Source organism: Anguilla rostrata, chromosome 1, assembly GCF_018555375.3.
Source record: "Anguilla rostrata isolate EN2019 chromosome 1, ASM1855537v3, whole genome shotgun sequence".
Taxonomy (NCBI): domain Eukaryota; kingdom Metazoa; phylum Chordata; class Actinopteri; order Anguilliformes; family Anguillidae; genus Anguilla; species Anguilla rostrata.
The window spans coordinates 76,945,570-76,971,594 of NC_057933.1; the positions used below are offsets into that span (position 1 = coordinate 76,945,570).

The window sequence follows — 26,025 nt, forward strand, 5'->3', positions numbered from 1 at the left end:
AGAATAGTCACTGACTCTCCTGTAGTATTGTGTGTGATCTGTAGGGTGTAAAGTAGTCACTGACTCTCCTGTAGTGCTGTGTGTGATCTGTAGGGTGTAAAATAGTCCCTGGCTCTCCTGTAGCACTGCCTCTGTGCCTGCTGTCCAGCTCTCTGTCAGTACTGCGTCTGTGCTTGCTGTCTGAGGAGAGTCAGCATTCTTCAGCAGCACCGGCTCTCTGTCAGTACTGCATCTGTGCCCGCTGTCTGGCTCTCTATCAGTACTGTGTCTGTGCCCGCTGTCTGACTCTCTGTCAGTACTGTGCCTGTGCCCACTGTTCAGCTCTCTGACAGTACTGTGTCTGTGCCCGCTGTTCAGCTCTCTGTCAGTACTGCGTCTGTGCCCGCTGCCTGGCTCCCTGTCAGTTCTGCATCTGTGCTCGCTGTCCGGCTCTCTATCAGTACTGTGTCTGTGCCCGCTGTTCGGCTCACTGGCAATACTGGGTCTGTGCCCGCTGTCCGGCTCTCTGTCAGTACTGCGTCTGTGCCCGCTGTCTGAGGAGAGTCAGCATTCATTAGCAGCACCAGCTCTCTGTCAGTACTGCGTCTATAACCACTGTCCAACTCTCTGTCAGTACTGTGTCTGTGCCCACTGTTCGGCTCTCTGTCAGTACTGTGTCTGTGCCCGCTGTCCGGCTCTCTGTCAGTACTGCGTCTGTGCCCGCTGTCTGAGGAGAGTTAGCTGCAGATCAATTCCAGTTGAGTTAGTGAAGGTGACTACCTAGCGAATGGGGGTGGGGTGGGGGACTGAGAGGGGGAGCTGGTAAAGAAGAAAACTACACTCTCTCAGAAATAAAGAAACAGTGGAGGCATGTTTTTGTTCTTTAAGGAACAATGTTCTAGAATAATGTTCTATTGGGGTACTTATAAGTACCTTTTGCAAGCAAAAAAAAAAGATGAATGAATTATGTATTGCTGGCTAGGCGTGCAGTGCAGTGACAAGTGTTTGGACCTTTTTGGGCAGTTTTGCATACTTTTTGTTTTCGGAGAGTGTGCTGTACGGGGTGAAATCTTTAACGCTGGAACCACTGGAAAAACCTGGGGGACAAGTGAATGGGTTTTGGAGGACAGGGCTAAAATGGCGGCTCGTACTGTTCCGGCGTGCCGCCTCTGGTGGTTTGGGAATCAGGAACGAGTTGAAATGCCGCGGGTCCTCTGAAGTGGCTTTTCCACCGCGGGCCTGGCACGCTGAGGGCCTGGCTGGACATTCGCCAGCAGGCCACTGCTGTTATTTTCATTTCATTTTTGATATTTTGACAAGGCGGGGCCGTTTCTGATTTGAATGACATCACGCACAGAGGGAGAAGATTTAATTCCTTGTGTTTTCATGAAAACAATTCAGCGATGAGGATGATAGTCCCTCTCTTGCTCTCATGTGTACGTATATACATGCAGACTTTGCAGAATCTGTGCTTTCATTGTCTGGTGATTGGCAGGCGAACACAAACTGTCTTTGGCAAGCAAACCCAAATTTTACTTCCTTGTAGCTGTTTTGACTACCAAAGCGCAGTTGTGTTATCGTGGCAAGGGCATTCCTTTGGGCAAAAAGACAGGCATTCAAAAGTTCCAACGAAATTCAGTCATTGAAACCAGCTGCAATAAGTGCCCGTCTGGCCGTGCACTATACCCGTCTGACACGAAACTTTCTGGTTCCGGTTCTGCTCTGGAACAAAATGGCGAGAATGTTCCAATAGACATACTGGTGACATCCTTTGATGGTCAGCAATGAAATTGCATCAGGAGAACAAACATTACACGTGTGCCAATAACATGTTAAGATTATTGAATATTGCATTGAAATTGTAGAATATTGCCAAGTTTCCCAGTAAAATAAACATGAATAACTGTCCACAATTCAAATACTTTTGACTGGTACAGGCTCTCTGGACTGTGATGAAAAGATTAGTTATTAACCGATTTATTGATGAGTGACAGGCTTTTCCAATATGAAAAATATTGGTTTGGGTTGAATTCATGAGGTGGACTCAATGCACACAGTTCCGCACTGGGTCATTTTTGCACCCAGTGGCCAGGTAGCAAAGATGATAGTAAAAGCAACACAAGGGTTAATCTAAAAAAAATAAAAAAAAAAGGGTGCAGGAGAGGAATACCATCATATTTTGGAAATGGTTTGGGAATCAAAAATGAGTTGAAATGCTGTAGGTTCGAGTCTATGATGTGTTTTGGCTGTTGTCCACAGGTGATCAGGATCCCCCAGGGTTGGGAGGGGGGGGGGGGGGGGTTTGTCCTCCTGAGGTGGACATCACTGCCCCCACATCAATGTTCCAAGCAGCCATTTGTCATCAGTGAACCGTAGGTCAAAGGTCAAGCAAAGATCGATTCAAATAAAACAACTGCGATCAGCTGTCAGTGCGTTACTTATCAATTCATGCTGATTGTGCTTAATCTGTGGTAATCAGGAAAGAGCCAGGTTTTGTAGCACAACACAGCACAGCACAGTGCAACACAGCACAGCACAGCACAACACAGTGCAACACAATATAATGGCGAGAACAGGCCATTCAGTCCAACAATGATAGCATCACTGTGGAACCTACTGCACCACCTAGATTTATCTCAAATTTAGGCCAGAATACACCAGGAGCACACCAGAACTACACCAGGAGCAGACAGAATTACACCAGGAGTAGACAGAATTACAGGCAACCAGAAGAGAGCAGACGGAATTACACCAGGAGTAGACAGAATTACACCAGGAGCAGACCAGAATACACCAGGAGCAGACCAGAACTACACCAGGAGCAACCAGAATTACACCAGGAGCAGACCAGAATTACACCAGGAGCAGACCAGAATTACACCAGGAGCAGACCAGAATTACACCAGGAGCAGACCAGAATTACACCAGGAGTAGACCAGAATTACACCAGGAGCAGACCAGAATTACACCAGGAGCAGATCAAAACTACACCAGGAGCAGAGCAGAATTACACCAGGAGCAGACCAGAACTACACCAGGAGCAGACCAGAACTACACCAGGAGCAGACCAGAACTACACCAGGAGCAAAGCAGAACTACACCAGGAGCAGACCAGAACTACACCAGGAGCAGACCAGAACTACACCAGCAGGCAGCAGCAGAACTACACAGCAGACCAAATTACACCAGGGCAGCAGACTACAGAGCAAGCAACATAGCAGGCGTTGTGTGGCATTTGCCTTCTTTTTTTAGACTTTGACCCCAAAATTAAGCCACATCTCTGTGCCGGACCACAGCTGGAATAAAAACAATAATCCATCACGGAATGGTCCAACAGGGCGGCCCAAATGTCACTGGTGTCCACTCAGTGAATTCACACTTGTAGCTGTAGTCTCTAGCCTAAAATGGTTCTGCAGTAACAGAGTTAATGACTGAGTTTTTTTTCAACGTGGGAAACTGGCTGTTTTGGGCCTGTTTTCCCGGGTAGCCCTGCTGCTGCTGGCTGTGTGAGCCACGCTGTGGGAAACGTAGCACAGGGCTTTTACCAGAGAGGGAAATCTCCGTGGATTCATTCTGTGTGAGAAATCACCTTGGCGGGCGGTGTGAAAGTCTCTCTCTCTCTCTCTCTCTCTCTCTCTCTCTCTCTCTCTCCTCTCTCTCTTTGTCTGTCTTTCTCTGGCTTGCTCTGCCTCTCTCTTTCTCTATCTTTCTGTCTTTCTCTGTGTCTCTCCACGTTTCTCTTTGTCTTTCTCTTTCTCTCGTTCTCTCTCTCTCTCTCTCTGCGTCATTCAAACTGAACATGGCACTGACAAATTATGTTTAGAAAACAGTACAGTAGTAAATGCTTTGGTGTTTATAAAGCATATCAGCATACATTAGACACACACACGCACACACACACGCACACACATATATACCCTCTCTATCTCGCTGTATCTATCTCTGAGAAATCGATGCATTCGCGAGTGTGAGAAACGTTGCATCACAACTCTCTGGGACCCTGTTATTTTTTCCTCTTTCACTCGCTCCCTCGTTCTCGCTCTCTCTCGCTCTCTCTCGCTCTCTCTCGCCCTCTCGGCCTAACTGTGGGAACACTGACTTTGGGCAACGGTCTTTTTCCCACCAACGGCCCCCCCACCCCTTGGTTAAAAAATAGCTGTGAATCGTAGGCACCCGAACCAAAACCAGCTCCGGCTCGCTCACTCCTCCAGATGCATTCTGGGAGGAAGGGTCACTTTTCGGGGTCCCCGAATCGGTTCCAAAATAATTATAATGGGTTTCGTATGCAGGTACCGAGGCCCCTCGGGGGCTGGGGGACATGCTCTCGCTCATGAGAAAAGCGCGGGTTTTAACAAGCTTGCACTTTTCCAAGATACTCCGCTTCTTTTTTTTTCCATTCTGTCCTCTCTTATTTCAGATTAGATCTGTATTTATGGCGTTTCTTTCCCCCCCCCCCCCTCTTCTCATACTGAGAGAGCAGGCTTCTGAGCTGCTCACAGGATGGTACCGAGTCTCGCGTGCAGTGGTTTGACTTCATGAAGCGAAATGCCCCCTAGTACTTTCACGCAAATGCCACAGAAGCGGTAACAAGCAGGACAAGGCGAGACCTTAATGTGGAAAAACAAAAAACAAAGTCACATGGGAGTCATGTTTTCACCCACTTTGGGTTTTTGAAATGACTGCAGAGCGTAACTTCGTTAGCACGACTGTTTCAGTTTGGGAACCGATCTTTGGCGCTGGCTTAGTGTAATGTTGGTTTGTGTGAGTGTGCGCATGTGGGGTGCGTATGTGTGTATGAGGTTGTATGTTTGCGTGCGTGCATGTGTGTTTGTTTGTGTGTGCTTATGTATGAATGTGTGTGTAGGATTGTGTGTATGTGTTTGCGCATATGTGTGTATGAGATTACATATTTGTTATTGTTTGTGTATACTTATGTTTTTATGTGCCTATGAGATTATATATGTGCCTGTGCTGATGTGTTTGAATGATATTGTGTGTGTGTGTGTGTGTTTGTGTGCATACCTGAGCATGCATGTGCCAGTGCGAATGTTTGTTTGCGTGTGTGTGTATACCTGTCCATGTGTATACATATATGTGTGTGCCTATGCATGTGTGTGCCAGTGTGTGTGTGCTTATGTTTGTGTGTGTGTACCTGTCGTTGTGTATGCATATGTGTGTATGCCTGTGTGTGTGTGTGTGGGTGTTTGTGTGTGCCTGTGTGTATGTGCCTGTGTGTGTGTGTGTGTATTTGTGTGTGCGTGGGCATGTGTGTGTGTGTGTGTGTGTTTGTGTGTGCGCCCACTTTGTGGCGTCCCCACAAGTCAGAAACAGGGGACAGTGGGAGAAAGAGAAGGAGAGAAACAGCGGTAACTCATAAAAGACGAGGCGCTCTCAGATGACTGTGGCAGAGACGGAGCTGGCGGGTCAGCCTGGTCGCACACATGTGAATAATCCGCTGCTTCTGAGGGGGGGGGGGCAGAGGGGGGGGGGGTGTGTGAACTGAAGGGTTATAACACCCCATATTTGTGTGTCCCCAGTAGACAGGAGTGGACCATAGTTTAAAAAAAACAAGTACATTTTGTGTTTTTTAGCGTGCAAATACTTCTTTGTGTTGAGGTGTGTATCAGATTTTTGTTTACGTGAAAGTGCCTAAAATATTGATTGATTGATTGATTGATAAAAAATGCACCATGATTTTCTCAGGTTTTGCCTAAGGGGTTGTGTTTGGGTACGTGTGTGTGTGTGCACTTGTGTGTGTGTTTGCGTGTGTATGTGCGCACTTGTGTGTGTGTGTGTACAAATCAGTTTTAGGGCTGTATGTGTGTGTGTGTGTGTGTGTACTGTGTGTTTTTGATTGTGTATGTCTGTATGTTTTTTCCATGGGTGTGTGTGGCAGACTGTGAATGTATGTGCGCACGCTCGTGTGTGTGTGTGTGTGTGTGTGTGTGCTCCCTGGTGCTTTGTACTACAGCCAAAAGTAATCCCTGAGTGAAACCAAACACAGGCAGCCCACTGTACCGGCTGAAGAGAAGAGGAGAGGAAAGGAAAAGAGAGACAGAGGGAAAAGAGAGAGAAAAGAGAGGGAAGAGCAGCGAAAGGGACAAAACCCAAAAATGGGGTGGGGGAGAAAGGAGTGGAGAGGCATATCACACCCTTTCCTGAACACACACAGGGCTGCTGGCAAAGGATTCTGGGCTCTGGCTCAAAGACCAGGCAAACTGCTGTGATTATTTTGCACAGGTTTTTATTTCTCCTGCCGTAAAGAGAATAAGTGGATTCACACGGTCAGTGACGACGAAATGGCTGCTGCTTTTTTCCACAGCCGAGTCCACTCGGATTACCTATTTTGCTCTTACGCAAAGGTGTAAAATGGAGATGTGTTTTCTGGAGTTTAAAGGAATTCATGTTGTAGATTACTCCCATATGGGATAAATGAATTGGACGTGTTGACAGAGAAGGTCTGGCATATGTATCAAGGTTTCAAAAAAAAAAAAAAAAAAAAAGTTAAATTTTTTTTTTCAGTTCAATTTTTTTTTTTTAAACAAGTGACAACTTGCCAACTATCACAGCAAGCTGGCGTTATGTTTCTGATTCCCGGCTTTTAATTTTGCACTGGGTTCACCGGTGTTGACAGCTCTGTCCTTTATACGGCTCGAGAAAACTGCCAGTTCTCTCACCAGGGAGGAAGAGAGTGGAGGCGGGGAGAGAGAGAGAGAGAGAGAGAGAGAGAGCAAGAGAAAATGACTTAGAGAGAGAGAGGGGGTAAGAGAGCGAGAGAGGGTGAGAGAGAGAAAGAGAGTGAGAGAGAGAGAGTTTGAGATCGATTAAATGAAAGAAGTATTGTGCAACTAGTTGCAGTTAATTTGGGAGATGAAACAGAATTTTAAAGTGGTGGAAAATTGCAGGGTGCACGGGGATGGGGGGGTGGGGGGAGACAAAAACAGGACAGCATCAGGGATTGGATGAGGTTGTTTTCTTTCTCCAATTTTTCCCTCCCTCCCTCCCTCCCTCCCTTTTTCATTATTTTGGTTGAAATGTACCCATCTGTGAGTCTGTGGCAGAAAACATGAATTTGGGCTTTGTGCCTGAGACAATGTCTGTGGCGAAGAGCCGTCCGCTTTTTCTGATGTCGCTATTTCTTAAACGGCAGTAACGGTAACGACACGTGAGGTATACAATATAGGCGGAGAGCAAAACAAACGGAAACGAAATAACGCAAAACAGGAGTTTGTCTTGAGCAGAAAATCTCCAGACTTTTTTTTTTGCAGGTCTGCGGCTACTTCAAAAACAAACAATAATAAATCGTATTTATTCTGTGAAGGCCTAAAAATGGACTTCGTGCCAAATTTATGCCCTTAATTACTTAGTTAACTCCTCTCATATGTCACATTCTCGCTACACCCACTGACAGCCTTGTGAATGACAGCTGAAGACTTCAATTTTTATATTTTCTGACCGGAATTTAGTGCATGAAACAAACATTAGCTGACTATTAAAAAATAATTACACCTTTCCTTGGCTACTGAACTAAATAAGTAAGTTTAAATAAAAATCCTTTCTGCTTTTTCTATGCGCGTATAGGGAAAAGGCTAAACTAATGCGTCTAGCGGTGTATTAAGGTGAATGGAAACAGTTACACACGAGTAACACACACAAGTCAGCCTGCGTATTTACTGCATTTTAACAAATCCACAGTTCTCTCGTATCAGACGATTAATCAGGGCAATCGCTAACCGCAATACGTGGTTCCACTTTCCTTAGACAAAGCAATTTTGGAAACGCCTCTCTTGCAGTGTGTCTTGCGCACGAGCAGAACCGACTGTCTCCAGACCTCCGATGCGAGGTTTGCATCGGCGTTCCACTTGGGAAAACACTTAACGAATTTCGTGCACGGCGCATCGACGCGACCGCACCCCGGCCTTACGCAGGCAGGGAATTGTGGGTAGGAGTGGCGTATGAGGGGCCACGTGGTTCGGCCTCCCTCCGCGTGCGAGCCTGAATGTCCACGAGGCTCGGCGAACGCGGGCGGGCTGTCTCTGTGCGCTGATCGCCGTGTCATAGTCATTAAATCTCACTTCAGCTCCTCAGTGCCGTCCCCCCCCCCCCTACGCCGCCTACCTCAAAAAAATAAACTGTTTATCTTGTGGGGTGCAGAAAATTCGGTCTCCTCTTCGGCTGAATAAAGCAGCCCCTCTCGGGCTTTTAAATGGCGGTGGTGTGTGGGGTTGGGGGGGGGGTTGGGGGTGGGGGTGCTCTTTTTCAACTCCCTCTCTCGCAATACAAAAGCACAGCTGATGCACGTGTTGATTTTCAGTGGTTCTTTTTATTTGGTTCCCTTTAGCTCTGAGAGGGGCTCATTGTGTTTTTAAAAAAAAAGTAGTGCTCAGTTGGCGAGCGCGTTTTTTACGCACTCATACATTTTTCTTGCGCACACGTGTGTGTATGTGTGTGTGTGTGTGTGTGTATGTGTTGGAAATCAGCGATCTCTCTCCATCCCCCACCCCCCCACCCCATCAGCCTGAAACCTTTTCCAAAGTCAGTGTTGTTTAATGTGGGCCAGTGCCCATTCAAACACACATTTCATGTGGAGAAAGAGAAGTCTGGCACCAATGCGAAGGGCTGCTTTCTGTACCGAGACCCTAATTACAATACCTGGTGCTAATGGCCAGGTTCCACTCTGTGTGGTGGTGGCTCATGGGATATGTAGTTTTTTTTGTGTGTGTGTGTGTGTGTGTGTCAGCATCACAATTATGAAAACTTACAGCTTAACTTAAGACATCTACAGCATGTTATGTATCGGTGTCACTGAATCGTGTCCCCTTTTGGATCTTGGAGACGAAATTGTAAATAAATTTTGTCCTTCTGCTTTCCGTCTTCATGTCAGACGCTGTGCAGCCACCCCGAAATATCTTGGCCTTCGTTTACCCGCCCTTCGTTCCAGACTTCTGCGGGAGCTTCGGCGCGAGTCTGCGGTTAGCGTCTCTGCAGCTGGCTGTGCTTTATAGAAAGGCCAGGAGTGATGCTATAGCCGTGTTTATGAATGGCCACCGTGCATTTCACTGGAACGTCAAAACGATTCTGCAGGCTAAAAAAAACGAACAAAAAAACAAACGAAAAAAAAAAAAACAACAACCACAACCGTTTCCAGTTATGTGAAAAACAACCACAAGGAAAAGACAACCCCCCCCCACCCCACCCCCACCCCTCCAACTGCGTTAATGGGAAAAAGATGGAATGGTGACTTCCTAAAGCCTCTAAAATTAATCGTTGTGGAAGTACAGCTTCCAGCAGTACTGGGTAAAGGGTTTTTTTTTTTATAGTGTGGCAGGTCTCAACACAACTACGCCCTAAATCATTACTGTACCCCACAATCTCAAGCTGTACCCCAGTATGGCCCAGTACGGTCCCTCGCCTCTTTGGGGGGCCCCAAACTCGGGGTCCGACAGCAGCACGTCACCGCCCCACCCCGCCCCTCTGTGTGAGATCCGGCTCACGGCCCGGCCTGCGGAAAGGCAGACGCTGAAAGAGGAGGAAGAAAGAGAAGAAAGAGAGAAGAAGAAGAAGAGGAAAAAGAAGAAGAAGAAGAATAGGGAAAAAAGGAGCAGATGTGTGCAGTCACATGGCTCTGGAGCCATACTTTTCATTTGGGGGGGGGGTTGGGGCAGTGTATTTGTTGCTGTTCCTACCCCCCACCCCCCAGATGGGAACCTCTTTGGCAAAGCAGGGGGGGGCACACAAGTAATAGAAGACATGTCCACAATAATTTAGTTCCCTCTGAACGCTGGACTTTAATAGACTAGATCTTGGTCAGTTCTGTTGTTGTTCCAGTGACCTTTGGCATGCACTTACTGTACGTCACTTTGGATAGAAGCGAGGGCCTGCCAAATTAAATGTAATGTAACTGTAAAGATACTTCATTTGAAGGGCTTTCATCCTTTAGCCACTTGGTTCAATTATTGCGGTCACTGGCAATTTTAAAAAGAAGCTTGTGTTTTGAGAAATATTCACCACAAAGGTTTTTGGCCGGACCGCAACAGCGGGGCCAGCCCTACAAACGCGAATGTCTGTGACTGAGTGAGTGACTGAGTGAGTGATGAAGTCACACCATTGGTCGGGCCGGATCACGTGTGTTAGGTCCAGTCATATACTAGGTTTTGACCTGGTCTTGTTTTCATGTTATTGTGTATGCTTACAAAACATGTTTCACTGAAAATTCTGTACATCTGTGGGAATGATTTAAAAATAGTTTTCACCATTTAAGGAGTAGTCGTATTATAAAAATGTATTTGACCCAGGTCTGAGAACCTTCCTTTATCTTTGTGTAAGAAATAAGTAACATAAAAAAACAGAGGAAGAAACAGAGGTCTTAACAACAGCAATTGAAATGATTTATTTTAATTAAAATGCATTGAAAACTACATCACACAAATGTATTTATCACAAGCACTTAGTACAGACTTTTAAATGATGATACATTGATGGAATTGCAATATACATAGAATTTTTTTGTTAAATTAACATAAGTGATTTTGACGCACATGCTTTGAGCATAAGAAAAAAACAGAAACAGGAAACAAAGCAACAGCAAAGACTGCGAAAACACGGATATGTTCTTTAAAAGAAACAAACCAAATTCATTGTGCTTTTTTTGTTTGTTGTTAAATAATTACAATAATATTCAGATTGTGCATCACGGAGTGTGTGCCAGGTCCATACATAGCCGTCTGTGGGGGGCGCCTGGTTCCTTTTTCAGTGTCCCCACAAGGTCTGAATTAATGGCTCGTGCACATTTCCTTTCAAACTTCCAACAAACCAAAAAAAAAAAAGAAATAAAAAAATAAGACACGTAAAAAAAAATAAAAAATAGCCTGAAACAAAAACACAAAGGAGCGAATGTATCATGGCTGCGATATTACAGGCAGAAGGCGTTTCAGGCGATTTCAGATCATTTAAGGTTAAATCGGCGTTCCTCTTTGGTTATTCTCCTAGCTGTACGGCTCGCCCCGCGTAGCGCGAGCGCGAAGGCCGACTGACTTTCTCACGCTGACATTTTTAACACACCGCACCACACACTCTGCGTCTGTTTCGCCCTCCCCACACACACACACACACACACACACACACACACACACACACACACACACAGACACTCACACACACACACACACACACAGACACACCACACACACACACACACACACACACACACACCACACGCACACACACACACACACTTTCACACATGCGCACACACACTCACAGACACACACACACACACACACACACTTTAACACATACGCACACACACACACACACAGAGTCACACACACACACACACACATACACATGAGGGACTGACTCACAGTGTGGGGGGGGGGGGTCCTTGGGGGGTGGGATGGGGGGGGGGGGCAGTGAAAATCAGCTTTTTCGGTCATCTTTCCTCATATAACCTGAGCTACAAATTGTGAGAATCTTTGGTTTGTTCAAAAAAAAACTGCTGCTGTTCTTTCTCATCAGAGGTCACATAGATCGTTGTTGCCTCCGTCACCTGTCTATTCTCTCCCGCTCCCCTCCCCACACCCACCCCCCCCCGCACCCTCCACTCCCCTCCCCACAGGTGTTCTACACAGCCGCTAGCTCACCAACGCCCGCGCAGCTCATTTTGTGCTACACACTGGCCTGTTTTGCACCCACAGCTCATTTGAAAGGCTGAAAGGCCAAGTGGCAAATTTGTACAATAGGCACCCCTTACCCACCCACCCCCACCACCCCACCCCCCACCACGACCCCCGCCCTCCTCAAACAACCACCCCCCACCCCCATTGCAGAAGGCCGAAAAAAAAGCCCCTTTCCTAAGATTTAAACTCGTAACCCCACACCGCGAAGTGAGCGGACGGCATCAGTCCTCCAAAGATATTCCGTGCAGGCCTTTCTCGTTCTCCGCAGATGAAGAGCCTCCAGCTCCGACCGCCGATAATAAATAAATTAGAACAAAAGGAAAAGCCAAAAAGATAGAACGACGTAGAGAGAAAAAAAAAAACATCAAAGCTTCAAAAAAAAAGTCTTAAAACGCTCGCGGGGAACTAAGGGCTCTTGTCTGACAGGAGTTCTTTTAAGTGAGGTTTCTTTTTTCCTTTGTGTGTGTAACAGTATCCGCTTAATTAGGTGACAGGGACAGATAAGTCACCGCCCCTGCCTTTCCGCCCCCTCCCCCTCTCATCATCCCTCTTAATGGCCCACATCCTCTGGGCATGTGACGTAAGAGCGCGGGTCTAGCCCTTTAAGGCGTGATGTCACAATGCGAGATTAGAATGCTCTGAAAGGGACATTCCAGCGCTGATGTCACAATCACCACCGACTTCAAAAGAAAAACCTTCCAAAAAAAAACCCCCCACTCTTCAAAGGGTTAAATCCACACAGTGCCTAATGAGCTCCATGCTGCTCCTGCGCTGACCAAAGTAAGGCTATTTCACCTCTTCAGCTTTTCACAAGGGGGGGGGGGGGGGGGCCCGGAAATGTGCTTTTTTTAAAACTTGTGCATCGCCGCCCGCTGTAGCCCCGCCCCCTCGTCACAAGGTCCGTCTCGGAACGCGCAGAGACGACGGCGGGCGAGAGAGATAACGGCAAGAAGAAAGGAAAGAGAGAGAGAGAGAGACGAGAGGGAGGAGAGAAAGAGAGAGAGAGAGAGGGAGAGAAGAGAAAAGGGGGGAGAGAGAGAGAGAGAGGAGGAGAGAGAGAGAGAGAGAGAGAGAGAGAGAGAGGAGAGAGAGTGAAAGAGAGAGCGAGAGAGAGAGAGAGAGAGAGAGAGAGTCAAACTCCTTGTCACAGCCTCTTTGGGTCAAAAGGAGAGTGAAGCAATCAGGTGTGTAATTTGGGGAAAGTCACCCCCTCCCGGGACCTCGCAGGCAGGGGCTCGCAGTGACCGGGCTCACCCGCGTGCGTCGCCCCCTCTTGGTTTTCGTCGGGGCGTCCCGGAAACGACCCGCGGAGGCGCTCTGCGGTTCACGACGGCCCGATTCCAAAATCTTAAATAAACAGCTTAGTGCATAGAAGCTACAAAGTGGAAAACGAGGAATAATCGTCTGGCTTTCTGTTTGTTCATTTCTTTGCATAATTTAGAATTAATATATTACAGTAGCTCAAGGTCCAATCTCATATTACAAACAAATAAACAAACAAACACACAAAATAAAAGAGAAAGAGGAGAGAAATGCTAAATGGCTTCGACCCAGCAACACGCTGAGTGTAAAATTCCTCTTAATTGGCTCAAATAAATACAAACACACACATAAACCATATTCATCCAGTTAAAAAACAAATACTAAACAAGCTGGTTGCTGGAAGCCACACACCAAATAAAAAAAAAACAAAACAAAACAAGAAAACAACGAAAACAGAAATCCTAATAATTAATGATAAAAAAATAGACCTGGAAGACAAATATTGACAATATTTGAAATTCATTAATTGCTCATGCATTATTGAAAAAAAAAACCCTACCTCTGATTTTTCTTTTTTTTTTTTTTCTTTTTTCCCCTCTTTCTTGATTTTTTCTTTCGTATTTTTCTGTTTAAAAAAGTACCTGATTTTCAACCGGACTAGCCGCTTGACACGACCCTCGAGAATTTCTGCGTCTCGCCCGACGCATCAGAAGCCAGACCCGCGGAAGCCCGCTCACACGAGACACCGGCCAGCCCGCCTCTTTGGTTCAAAAGTCTCAGGTTTTTACGGCGCTCTGCGAGAACGTGCGAACAGGAAGTGGCAGGTGCCGCTCGCAGAATGCGGCGACCGCAGTACGCGCGTGAATGACAGTCCTGCGACGGCTGCGTACTGCGAGAGAGGACACCCTACAAGGTCACTGGACCTATGGACGCTCGCCATTCAAATCAAAGCGTCAACTTTGAAGTGTGCGATATATGGCTTGGATTCCGCTGTCCTGTCTGCGATGTGGCTGCACAAACAGACCGGGCCGCTCAAATGGATCAGGTACAGGTGAGTTCTGGCCCATCGGATCAGGTACAGGTGAGTTCTGGCCCCCAGGGTCAGGTACAGGTGAGTTCTGGCTCCTCAGATCAGGTACAGGTGAGTTCAGGCCGCCAGAACGGATCAGGTACAGGTGAGTTCTGGCCTCTCGGATCAGGTACAGGTGAGTTCAGGCCCCTCGAATCAGGTACAGCTGAGTTCAGGCCTCTCGGATCAGGTACAGGTGAGTTCAGGCCGCCAGAACGGATCAGGTACAGGTGAGTTCTGGCCCCTTGAATCAGGTACAGGTGAGTTCAGGCCGCCAGAACGGATCAGGTACAGGTGAGTTCAGGCCGCCAGAGCGGATCAGGTACAGATGAGAGAGAAGGGGGGGAAAGGGGTGGGGGGGGGTTGTTCGTTTGCAAAACTGCTGTCTGATGGCGGTCCTTGTAGAGAGAGCTGGCGTTTCGTTTTCGCCGTCAGGGCGAGCGTGTGAACCTGCGCCCCTGGTGCCGGACCCCCCCACGCACGCACGAGGGGGTGAGCTTCCGGACTGTTCATTCTCCTCAGAAAAAAAGCGCGTCCTTCCGTCCGCCATCCAGTTTTACATCAGAAAGACAGGAGGGCAGGCCTTTTCATTCTACACCACTGCATCTATTTACAGTCCGTGGTTGCTGTGGCGATGTCAGAGGTCACCTGCTACACCTCCCGGTGACCCGAACGCCAGGGTCACCGTAGCCCTGGAAACAGTCCACTGTTATTTTTATGATTAAAAAAAAAAACATTTATTTACTTTGGTTGTATTTAAGTACTGTACCATTTTTAAAAAATCTTTGTTTTACTGGACCCATGATTTCAGGGGGGTTGTCTTTGGTCGTTAAAGCTGCTGAGAAGTGGGGGGTTTGATTTGCGAGGGGCAGGTGGGTGGTGGGGGGGGTGGGGGTGGGACAAAATCTGGTCAAACATGCACTTGTTACTTTTTTTTTTCTCCAAAACTTTATCTTTCTTTCTCTATTTTATTCTTCCTTCCTTATTGTAATGAAGGAGAGGAGAGGAGAGGAGAGGAGGGGAGAGGCAGGAGATTGAACTAACAAAGAAGCGGGTGCTCGGTCGCCCGCACCCCCCCTCTGCCCCCCCCCGGTCGTCCGCACACTCAGTACGGTCTCCACACGGACTCGTCCATCCTCCCGGACGCGGTCATGGTGGTGGGGGAGTTGCTGTGGCTGCCGTCGGCCTCCCCGACCCCGTCGCTCTGGCTGCCCAGGCTGGGGTTCATCAGGTTGTTCCCGCTCCCGGCCGAGCCCGCCCCGGGACAGGAGGACAGCATGCGGGTGGGGGAGCGCTCCCCTCCGGCCGCCACCATGGAGAAGGGGTAGGACCCGGAGCCCGCCCCGTAGTACAGGTGGTAGGGCGAGGAGTTGGTCTGGAAGTGGCCGCCCTGGTTCTGGTTGCCCGGGTACGGCGGCGGCAGGTAGGTGTGGTAGCGGGAGGAGGCGGACATGCCCGTCATGCTGATGCCCCCGATGCCCGTGCCGGAGGGGCTGGCGGAGTAGCTGAAGGCCCCCGGGTAGTGCATGCGGGGGTCCGAGAAGCGGGGGTCCGTCAGGGGGGACAGCGACGGGAAGGAGGTGCGCTGCTGGAACAGGTCTGAGGGGCCTGAGGAGGGGAAACAGAAACACACACACACACACACATTAATCACAATGCCAGACACCATCTACCATTATTCACACACACACACAGATTAATAACAGTGCCAGACACCATCTACCATTATTTACACACACACTCACCCGTATGCACACACACATTCACACACCCATACACACATATGCACACACACACACACACACACACACACACATTTACACTCACTCACACACACACACACACACACCTCGCAGTTTGCACCATCTCTCAGCCTCCTTTTTTTTACATTTTACATTTTTACTTTTACATTTAATTTAATTTCATCATGTGCATCATGACAGGACACAACCTCTGACATCCTGCCGTGATGATGTGGTATAACCAGTGACCTCTGACTCCAATCTGTGTGTGTCAGGACAGGGTCATAATCTCTGAACTCCATACGTCATGACAGTGTATAAACCACAGTCTGTGCACGTCACGACAGGGTCTAACCTCTGAAATCCATATGTCATGACAGTGTACAAACCACAGTCAGTGCACGTCACGACAGGGTCTAACCACTGAAATCCATGTCATGACAGTGTATAAACCACAGTCTATGCACGTCATGACCGGGTCTAATATCTGACCTCCATGTGTCAAGACAGGGCCTAATATCTGACCTCCACGTGTCATGACACGGCCCAATCTCTGGCCTTCACATGTCATGACAGGGCCTAATCTCGCAGAAGGGGTTTGTTGTTCTGAAAGTGATATTTATTCGCTCCCTGAGCTGGGGTGAGGACAGGGCTGTACGCCAGGGTTCCGTTCTCAGACAGGAAGTGAACACCCTAACACCTCCCCCGCGCACACCCAACCCTGCCCCCCCCCCCCCCCCGTCACCCCCCCACCCTCCCTCGGGTCCTGCTGCACAGGACGGTGCAATAAGAAGGGTGAATCGCTAAAAAAAGAAAAAGGTGCGAATTTAGTTCGGACTAAACCTAGGTAAACAGGAAGCTTGCATAGGCGGGAGGTAATGCATCTCCATACGCCCCATCTGAGAGGGGGGGGGGAGGGCACCATTCCAACCCCCCCCTACCCCCCCCCCCCCCCAAAAAAAAAGCAAAAACAAAAAAAATGATGAAAAGTTACGAGGATCTTCCTTTCCCGAGAGAATCAATGGAGGCATTGTTTGCGGGGAGCAGGTCGTGTGTAAACAGCGACAGCTCTCTCCCGCGCCGTTGCGTAACGGCGGCCATAAATCTGAGCGAAGAAAGAACTCCAACAGGAAGTGGGATTACAGCCATCCAGCAGACATGCAAGGCCAGGGGGGTGGGGGTGGCGGAGGGGGACAGAGGGATAGAGCGAGGGGGAGAGAGAGAGAAAGAGAGAGAGAAAAGACACATACTGCGCGTGGGAGTGCGTTAGTCGAGTAAAGAAAAAAAGAGAAAAAAACAGGCAGCCCTCCGTGGCGCGAGCAAACAGAGCTGAGACACTCAGCAAAGGCCACGACAGCCGCTAGTCAGGAGCAATTACCCCCGCTGCGGGGCAATTTGTCCGAATGGCGGGAGACAGCCGGCCCTTGGCGGGGGCCCTGACGTTTCTCTAATTGTCGTCCAAAGAGGGCCTGTCAGCGCGGGTCGGCCTCCCTGGTCAGGTCTGACGGGCACTCGTATACCCTCTCGCCAAAACACGTTAAGCGTGACTGGCTGACCGACGGCCTTCCCCGTGTGTCACCCCCTCCTCCCTCCCCCCCTACCCCCCCTGCACCGCCCCCCCCCCCGACACCCACCCACTCTCATTCTGTTACAGAGTTAACTGACAGCTTTAATTGTCTAAATTGCCCCCAACTCTGCCTCGCTAATAAATTCCACTCCTCAGCCTCGAAATAGCTCGGGATTCCACAGGCACTCAAACAGCTGCTCTGTGCTGCCACCTATCTGCAGTATGTGTGAACTGCTGCACACCATTTACAAAACACTTCAAATGTCTTACAGAATTATTAGCAAAATGTTTCCATTTTAAGATTACGTTTTGCTTTAAATATACGAAAGCGGTATTTGTTTGAGAGCAATATATTTGTTGCGTATCGCACGTCTTGTACATTTTTTTCTAAAACACTGAACGTTTTACAAGATATTTATGTTAATGAGAGTAGCTGTTTCAGAAGTCACGGGATTGTAATTTTAGGTTCTGGAAGTCAGTTGTTTGTTTTAGAAAAAAGAAAATGGTTTCCCATTTAATAACCGTGTTATTTGTTCTAGTGTGTTAAATAAAAGTTGGGTACACCGGGTAGAGAACTGCGTGTTCTGGATTGGAATGGAGCAGAGCAGTAGGCCCGGAGCCAAGCAGAGGTAACAATGAGCTTTCTGCCGACGCCTGTTTTTTGGGGGGGGAATCGTTAGGACCGTAAATCTCGGCCGATCTGGTGGAACGCGCATCTGTTCCGATCGGCTCCTTGCGAGGGTGGTGGGGGGGGCGGGGGGCAGGGGGGGGGTGTGGTGGTGGGCGATCCGAACGCCGGCGATTCGACCAACGGCGGGCGAAGAGACGGTCGGTCCGCACCTGTGTCTCCGGGCGTTTTTAATAAAATTTTTCTCTCAGGACAGGCTGTTCCTCCCGCCCCCCCCCGCCCTGCCTGGCCCTGTCCCGCCCTGGGGGGGGGGGGGTGATGTTTAGCGGCAGCTCTGACGGGGCGCAGCGCTCACATGAGCGGGGTGTAAAAGGCGCATTTCGGGGGAGGAGAAGGCCCCGTCTCTTGTGAAAATGGAGCCTTCCCACGCACGGCCCCTCGGGGCGAGAGAGAGAGAGAGAGAGAGAGCCAGCTTCGCGTGCCACCGTCTCGTCCGAAACGCCGTCTTCCCCGCTGCCTCTGGAGGAACCAACCCCACCCCCCAACCCCCCCAACCCCCAACCCCCAACCCCCAACCCCCAACCGCCTTCTTTTAGCAATTCTGAAAAACAGTCCCATGCAATTTCCACAGAACCACCCCCCCCCCCCCCAACCCCTTCCCCTTTTCTCAGAACACTTCGTCTTCTGTTGAAATTCTCTTTTCTGCTAGCAGGAGGAGTGGGCAGGAGGAGAGGGGTATTGGGCTGGGGTGGGGGTGTGAGTAGGGTGGGGGGGTCGGGGGGGGGGCGGTGAGGGGGCGTCGGCAGGATCTGTTTCTTTTTCCAGAACCTTCCAGCCCAGAGCATAAGGGCTGGTATCTGATTTCACCTGAGGAAAAGCTGAGAGACTTTTGGCCCGTGTTGATACACGGGGCTGAGGCAGCACTCCTGAAATTTTGGGGAGGAACACCCCCCCCCCCCCCTCCCAACAACCAACCACACCCCCAGCTACCCCTCACTAAATGCAGGCTTTAGCGCTAAGCCTGCAATAGAGACAGGGGGACCTCGAGGTTGGGGCGCAGGTGGGGTGGGGGTGGGGGGGGGCGTGGGGAAGGCGTGAGGCTGTTTGGCAGGGATTCGGCCGGAGTCGGTCGTCACGGTCGCACGGCTCCTCGCTAACTGCGGCTGAAACGTGCGGAGCGAGCCGCCGGGCGCGGGGCGGGGCGGGGCGGGGCGGGGAGCGAGGGCGAAGCTTCGGAGTCCCGGCGGGGGGGGGAGGGAAATACCGTCTTCATTCGACACCGCCGCATTCCGCAAGCGATCGGGCCTTTTAATCTCACCCCCCCCCCCTTACCCCCCCTACCCCCCCCCCCACGGTCCTCGCCTTGCCGTGGAGTCCACTAATCCGCACTCAAGCGTGTAAACTCCGACAAGGCCGGGAGCGTGTTTTTTTTTGGGAGCCCGATTTGGTTACGACAGAAACTGATTTTGCTGGTTAACATAAGGCCAGGCCTACCGGCTCAGCCCCGCATTCAAATCTCAGGCACTCACCTGCAAAATGTTTACTTATGTTCGATGCAAACTGTCACTGATCACACCTATGGAAATCCGCCCCATGCAAATGCGGCCGACAGGTCTTAAAGCTGCCCCCCCCCCGTTCCCCCGCACACCCAAGACTGTTGGTTTTTGGAAAAGATTTCCCTCCTGTCCGTCGCCTCGGAAACCGCACGCTTTTTTGTTTTTCGAAAGAGCGAGCGTCCGACCAGACGCGGTCGACCAGATGCGGTCAACACAGGCACGCGACAGCCTGCTCTTTCTCAAGCCTCCGAATTTACATTGAGCAACGGGGGGGGAGGGGGAAGAAAGAAAAAAAAAAACGTTCGGAAACGACATTTAATCGGCTTGTGACTATCGGGAACAATCTCGTTTTCAAATGCCTGTTGTGCTTGAAGAGGGATGAGTCCAGCAAGGAAAAGAGCCTCAGAAATGTTTAAGAATAAATAAAAAAAAAACAAAACAAAGAAGTGGGTGCACTTCTGTGCTGGTAAAAAAAATGGAGAGACCGCAGAGTTTGGTGAAGGTAAAAAGATGGAGAGAATGCAGTGTTTGGTGAAGGTAAAAAGACGGAGAGAAGGATGTTGGAAGATGGAGGAGAGGGTCAGGGAAAGATGGAGGAGGAGAGGGTGGAGTCAGGGAGGAGGAGAGGAAGATGGAGGAGGAGAGGGTGGAGTCAGGGAGGAGGAGAGGGGAAGATGGAGAAGAGGGTGGAGTCAGGGAGGAGGAGAGGGGAAGATGGAGGAGAGGGTGGAGTCAGGGAGGAGGAGAGGGGAAGATGGAGGAGAGGGTGGAGTCAGGGAGGAGGACAGGGGAAGATGGAGGAGAGGGTGGAGTCAGGGAGGAGGACAGGGGAAGATGGAGGAGGATGGGGTGCAGTCAGGGAGGAGGAGAGGGGAAGTTGGAGGAGAGGGTGGAGTCAGGGGTGTGGTTCTGCCTCTGCGTGGGACAGGAAAGTACCGTGGAAGCAGCACCTGAGGCAAATCCAGCGCAGAAAAATGCAGCCCTGTGCGCGTGCCAAAGGAGATCTACCTCTCCTCCGCCTCCTTCTCTACCCCTCTCTCTCTCTGTCTCTTTCTTCCCCCATCCCTCTCTCTCTTCCCCCTGTCCCTCCCTCTCTCTGTCTCTCTGTCTCTCGCTCTCATTCTTTCTCTCTTACCTCTAACCCATCCCTTCCTCCTTTCCCCCTCTCTTTCTAGCTCTCTCTCTCTCCCTCCCTCTCTCTCTCTCTCTCTCTCTACACACATTTTTCCAGCCCACCAATGTGGAAATTTCTCCCCATGGTCATGATCCCAATCACAGCCAAGACTTTGTGGCGTGTCTGTGTGTGTGTGTGTGTGTGTTCTGCATGCCTGTCAAGATGGAGTAGTAACTGTGCCAAACTCCAGTAGAGAGCCACGCCCTCCCTTGCAGGTCTCTGATTGGGTCTCTCATTGAGTCAACAGCACACACATTTTGGGTCACTTAAGGAGAGCAGGAACCATGGCAACATACCCAGTGAGCCGACTTCCTGCTTCTGAGAGAGAGAGAGGGAGAGAGGGAGGGAGAAAGAGACAGAGAGGGAGGGAAAGGGGGAGAGAGAAAAGGAAAGAGAAAGAGAGGGAGGAAGTCAGGAGGAAAGAGAGAGAGGGAAAGAGGTAGCGGGAAATATGAAAGGGAGAGAGTGAGAGGGGAAAGAGAGAGCACGGGAATGAGAGACAGAGAGAGAGAGAGGGAAAAGAAAGAAGGAAAGGGAAGCGGGGAATGGAAGTGATGGACAGCTCTCTTATCTCTTACCTGACCACCTCAGCTCGTCCTCCACCTTGCACGTCTTCAGACTGGAGCTCTCGATCTGCTCAGGCCACAGAGCTGCGAAGGAACACAGAGGGAGGAAAACAAGCCGTTAGCCAGCGGGAGAGTGAACGCGGGCGGGCGTGGGCGCGCACACACACAAACCCCGCCCCCCCCCATCCTGCCCCCCCCCCCCGTCCGCCGCTGCCAGGAGACGACCGGCGGCGCTTCAGAGGTGCGATTCCCGAGGCCCCAGCCGAAAACAAAAAAAAAAAAAACCCAAAAAAACCCAAAAACCCCGCCGTGCGCGGTTGCGACACACCGAATGCGTCCGCACACGCCCCGCCCGCCAGAGCAGCCCCGTCAGAAGGCCTGCGTCGTTCCGACAACGAGGACCCGAGACGCACGGCGACGAAAAAAAAAAAAAAAGACGGGACGCTGAGGTTGAGGTTCTGTCGCCGTGACAACCGGCCTGGTTATTGTCGCTGGGACCGTTCTGCTTTTCCCTCTTCCTTTCATTTAAATCGTCTAAAGTCCGTATTCGCCGCTGTAAGTGACGTATTTCATCGACAGACGCGGTAGTAGGTGTTTCGGTGTGGAACGAAATGCGTGACTGAGCTGTCCTTAAAGGATCAGCTATTGGTTCTCTAATTCAATTATGACATCATGCACCTCTGTCCAATAAGAGAGAGATACCGTATTTATGTGAAGTCCAGACAAAGAGATACAAGTGAATCATATCGGCATCTGTGTGTGTGTGTGAGTGTGTATGCATGTGTGTGTGTGTGTTGGTGTGTGTGTGTGTTGCAGTGTGCATGCATGTGTGTGTGTGTGTGTGTGTGTGAGTGTGTATGCATGTGTGTGTGTATGCATCTGTGCGTGTGTGTGAGTGTGTGCGTGTGTGTGAGTGTGTATGCATGTGTGTGTGTGTGTGGGAATTGGGGGGTTTGTCTGCAGACTGTCAGTCCCGGCTGACGAAATGCACACGGGACGTCCCGCGGTGGAATGGGGGGACATTGCTTGCTTAGCGCTTAGGAGGCGGAGGAGAAAAGTCTCGTCGGGCCGCGAGATTGGAAAGGAAAACACGCCCCCTCCCCCCCCCCCCCCGAAACCCATCAGTCACAGAAACAAGACGAGGAGCGCGTGGGTCCCGTTCTGGCTTCCCCCGGCCACACTACAGGTACCTGACAATTTGACATGCAAATACCGGCTGTTTGCTCTCTGTCTGACAGGGTTTAGTTTTCGCAAGGGAACCCGCAGATAGTGTGTGACACCTCGCCTAAATCCTCTGGTCGTGACATCTGCACACACACACACATACACTGTATGGTCACACGTGCACATACACACTCTCTGCCACACACACACACACACACACACTCGTATGCACGCGCACACATGCAGTGTAGTGCGCGTGCAACTCCAGACACGGATAGTATTTCTAAAAATATTTCTGAAATAATAATATTTCTAAAATGACTGATCAGCGTCAATATCCCAGAGGTAGCAGTGAAATCAAATGGAACGGCTCAAATTTATAATCCAAGGCTGCCTTAACTGCGGAGCATAACATACGTTCAAATATGAATGTACACATTGTATTCATGTTGTGATTGTGAATGTAATTACACTCCCTGCCCCGGCCCAAAATGAAATGTGACCCCAGAGGGTGGCAGTGCGCTATATTGGCTTGGAAAGTGGGGTTATAACTGAGGACTTGCGGGTTTGATTCCCAGGTGAGGCACTGCTTCTGTAGCCTGGAGCAAAGATACTTAACCTGAACCGCTTCAGCAAATATCCAGCTGTATAAATGAACTGCATGCAAAAAAAAAAAGAAAACTGTAAGTCAGCAAGAGAGTCTGCTATAAATGCCTAAATGGAGGAAGGTCGAATTTAGCGTGACTGAGGTGCATCATGTTATACATCTCGACAAAAAAAAGTTGTTCCTCAGACACACAACGCATATACTCACTCACAAACACCTAAAAAAAAAAAAGCAACTCCAAAAAACCTGACTCAAAACGATCGACATCAGAACAATGCCAAACGACAACTAAAATCTCCACCGGCGTATCCAACAGGAAGTGGACTAGCCGCGTCCCAGAGCGAAGGCTCCTCGTGTTCGCCTGCACGGGTCTGTGCTTCTTCACCTCACCACGTTGGCTCGCGTTCGGTTTCTTAAACAGCTGCATCAGCTCGAAGGCACAAATCCCAGAATCTAACGGCCGCTTTGACGCTAGCAAGACTCCACGAAGCTCACGCTAATCCTTCCTGGGACGTTTTTTTAAGCGATGTTTCGCACCTCTTCGTCGTGCTTTGCTGTGTCGCGTTGTGGAATAGTAGGAGAGGGCGTCCGTTTACATCACACGACGATCGCTCGGCCAGACGCTCTCCTCCAGAGCGACGAACAGCAGCGGAGAACACCAGTGTTGCTCATCGGCGAACACAAAAAAACGCTGCATCACCAAACAAGGCACAGAGGCCCGTTAGTAATCAATAAGTATGATACGGACCTAACGAACGAAGCATCGTGACAAACAAAGGTTCGATTAGGCGCGGTCAGGAACCCCAGGTACAGTCAACGGCCTTTTTTTTAGTGCGGGGGGCAAGGGGGGGTCAACAAAATACGAAACTGTCCTTGAGGAAGGTGGGACTCCAGAGATGGAGGGGGACGGCGTCAGTCTGCACCCCCATGCCCCCGCCCTCCCCCCCTCCCCCCCCGCCCCCCCCCCATCCGAAGGCCCCTGGGTCAGCAGTTCAGGTACTTGGCCTGGCCCGCAGCTCTCTCCACAATGGCAAATTCTTACGCATAAAGGGCTTTATTCAGCAGCAGCGGCCGGGGCGATCCGCTCAGGAAAATAAACACTTCCTTCAAATATTTTGATTGGCCGGCCGACAACGTCAATACACACCGCTCCACAGATTATCCCCGTTAATAAGAGCTCCAGGGCTCCAGGAGTGTGTGGGGGGCGGGGGGGGTGGGGTCTTTTTTGGTGGTGGCGGTGTTGGTTAGGGGGAGGGGTAACCTGGAGTAGTACCAGTAGTACCAAATAGTTGTACCGCCCGAGCGAGAGAGCGAAGCCATCGGGGATGGGGGTTTGAGCCAAAATGGCCGCCGCCTTCTTCTTTCCCCCCCCCCCCCCCCCCAGTCCCTGTTGTGATGATTCTTTCCAGAGGGAGGCCGGGGAAGGAAGCGCTTTCTCCGGGAGAGAAAATGCAAGGCAGCCGCGCGCCGGGCCCCGGGGCGCAACGAGGCGTGGCACCCAGACGCCGTGAATGCCGGGCCTTGTGCTCCGCCGCCGCTTCCTGTTTCCGGCAAGAGCCCGCGGTGCAGCGAGCGAGCGAGGGAGGGAGCGAGGGATGGGGAGAGAGAGAGAGAGAAGGAGAGAGAGAGAGGGAGAGAGAGAGAGAGAGAGAGAGAGAGAGGGAGAGAGAGGGAGAGTGAGAGGGAGAGAGTGAGAGGGAGAGAGAGAGAGAGTGAGGGAGGGAGGTGAGAGAGGGAGAGAGAGAGAGAGAGAGGAGAGAGGGAGAGAGAGAGAGAGAGGGGAGAGAGATGAGAGAGGGAGAGGGGACAGAGGGAGAGAGGAGAGAGAGAGGAGAGAGAGGGAGAGGGAACAGGGTACAGAGAGAGGGAGAGAGTGGACAGAGGGTCAGAAAGGAAAGGAGGACAAGGAGGAGAGAGAGAGAGGTGAAGAGCGAGAGAGAGAGAGAGGGAGAAGAGGGACAGAGGCGAGACTGAGAGAGAGAGAGAGAGGGAGAGGGGGACAGAGGGAGAGGGAGAGAGAGGGAGAGAGAGAGAGAGATGGAGAGAGATAGAGAGAGGGAGAGAGGGAGAGGGGGACAGAGGGAGAGAGAAGAGGAGGAGAGAGGGAGAGAGGGAGAGAGAGAGAGTGCTAACGTGCTACAGCTCAGCTATTTGGGATATGTGATATTTCTTTAGAGCTCTCGGTCAGAACACGACTCAAAACAAACACGGGAGAAAAAAGTGAGGGAAAAAATTCTGCTGTGTTCTGAAAACACCCCCATCCCGCACCCCTCTGTCAAAAAAAATACTCAATCACTCAATGGACATGGCTATTAATGTACTGTAATGTAAAGCTTGGTCTCACACACTGAATTTGAAACTTTATACCTGTAACAAGTTTGGTCTTCCTTCCTTTCTCTGAGCTGAGAGATGAAACATCAGTCCTTACGAGCAAAGCCATTATTACACTGTCCGGTTGGTCCTCGTACAAAGAGCCACTATAACACTGTCCCTGATTGGTCCTTAAACAGAGAGCCACTATAACACTGTCCCCGATTGGTCCTTAAACAGAGAGCCACTATAACACTGTCCCTGATTGGTCCTTAAACAGAGAGCCACTATAACACTGTCCCTGATTGGTCCTTAAACAAAAACAAACAAAAATTTCGATATCCTCGACTGAAATTTATGATCTGTTAACGGGATAAAATTCAAATAAAAAAGCATGTTTGGTTGCACCTCACATCCGAGCACCGAACACCCAGCATCTCAGGAAGTGCGTTTTAAAATAATCTACCTCTTCTAGTTGCTGTGGTAGTTTCTAGAGTGACTGTGTGTCATAAATTGCTTAGCAACTTCCTAACGAGGGTTCCGGAGAGGTTGGGGGGGTCTACGTGTTTATGTTGGGGTAAACACTGTGGTCGCTGACAGAAAGGGAAGAACAACCCCCTGAGATCCCCTTTAGGACACTAGAGAGAGAGAGAGAGAGAGAGAACGAGAACAGCAGCCTCACTCACAGCTAAATATATTTATGCCTGTCACAGCCTGAGGGA

At 50.1% G+C, this 26,025-nt stretch overlaps 1 protein-coding gene and 1 long non-coding RNA gene across 3 annotated transcripts in view; one reads left to right on the plus strand and one right to left on the minus strand.

Moving 5' to 3' along the window:
* The first annotated feature begins 13,866 nt into the window (after window positions 1–13,866).
* On the plus strand, window positions 13,867–14,322 carry LOC135236054 (uncharacterized). Of its 2 annotated transcripts, none has more exons than XR_010324499.1 (3): window positions 13,867–13,965; window positions 14,026–14,213; window positions 14,244–14,322. It is a non-coding gene; the product is annotated as an uncharacterized LOC135236054 (long non-coding RNA). The 2 variants fall into 2 exon arrangements; XR_010324502.1 differs by having other exon boundaries at window positions 14,026–14,179; window positions 14,214–14,285.
* A 584-nt stretch (window positions 14,323–14,906) lies between these two features.
* Window positions 14,907–26,025, minus strand: part of runx3 (RUNX family transcription factor 3) — a 76,791-nt gene continuing 65,672 nt past the window's right edge. The window contains exons 6-7 of the mRNA XM_064302203.1: window positions 21,235–21,306; window positions 14,907–15,597 (exon numbers count right to left, since the gene is read on the minus strand). Coding sequence (XP_064158273.1) covers window positions 15,095–15,597; window positions 21,235–21,306 — 575 coding nt within the window. The 3' untranslated portion in view covers window positions 14,907–15,094. The remainder of the gene's footprint in view (window positions 15,598–21,234; window positions 21,307–26,025) is intronic.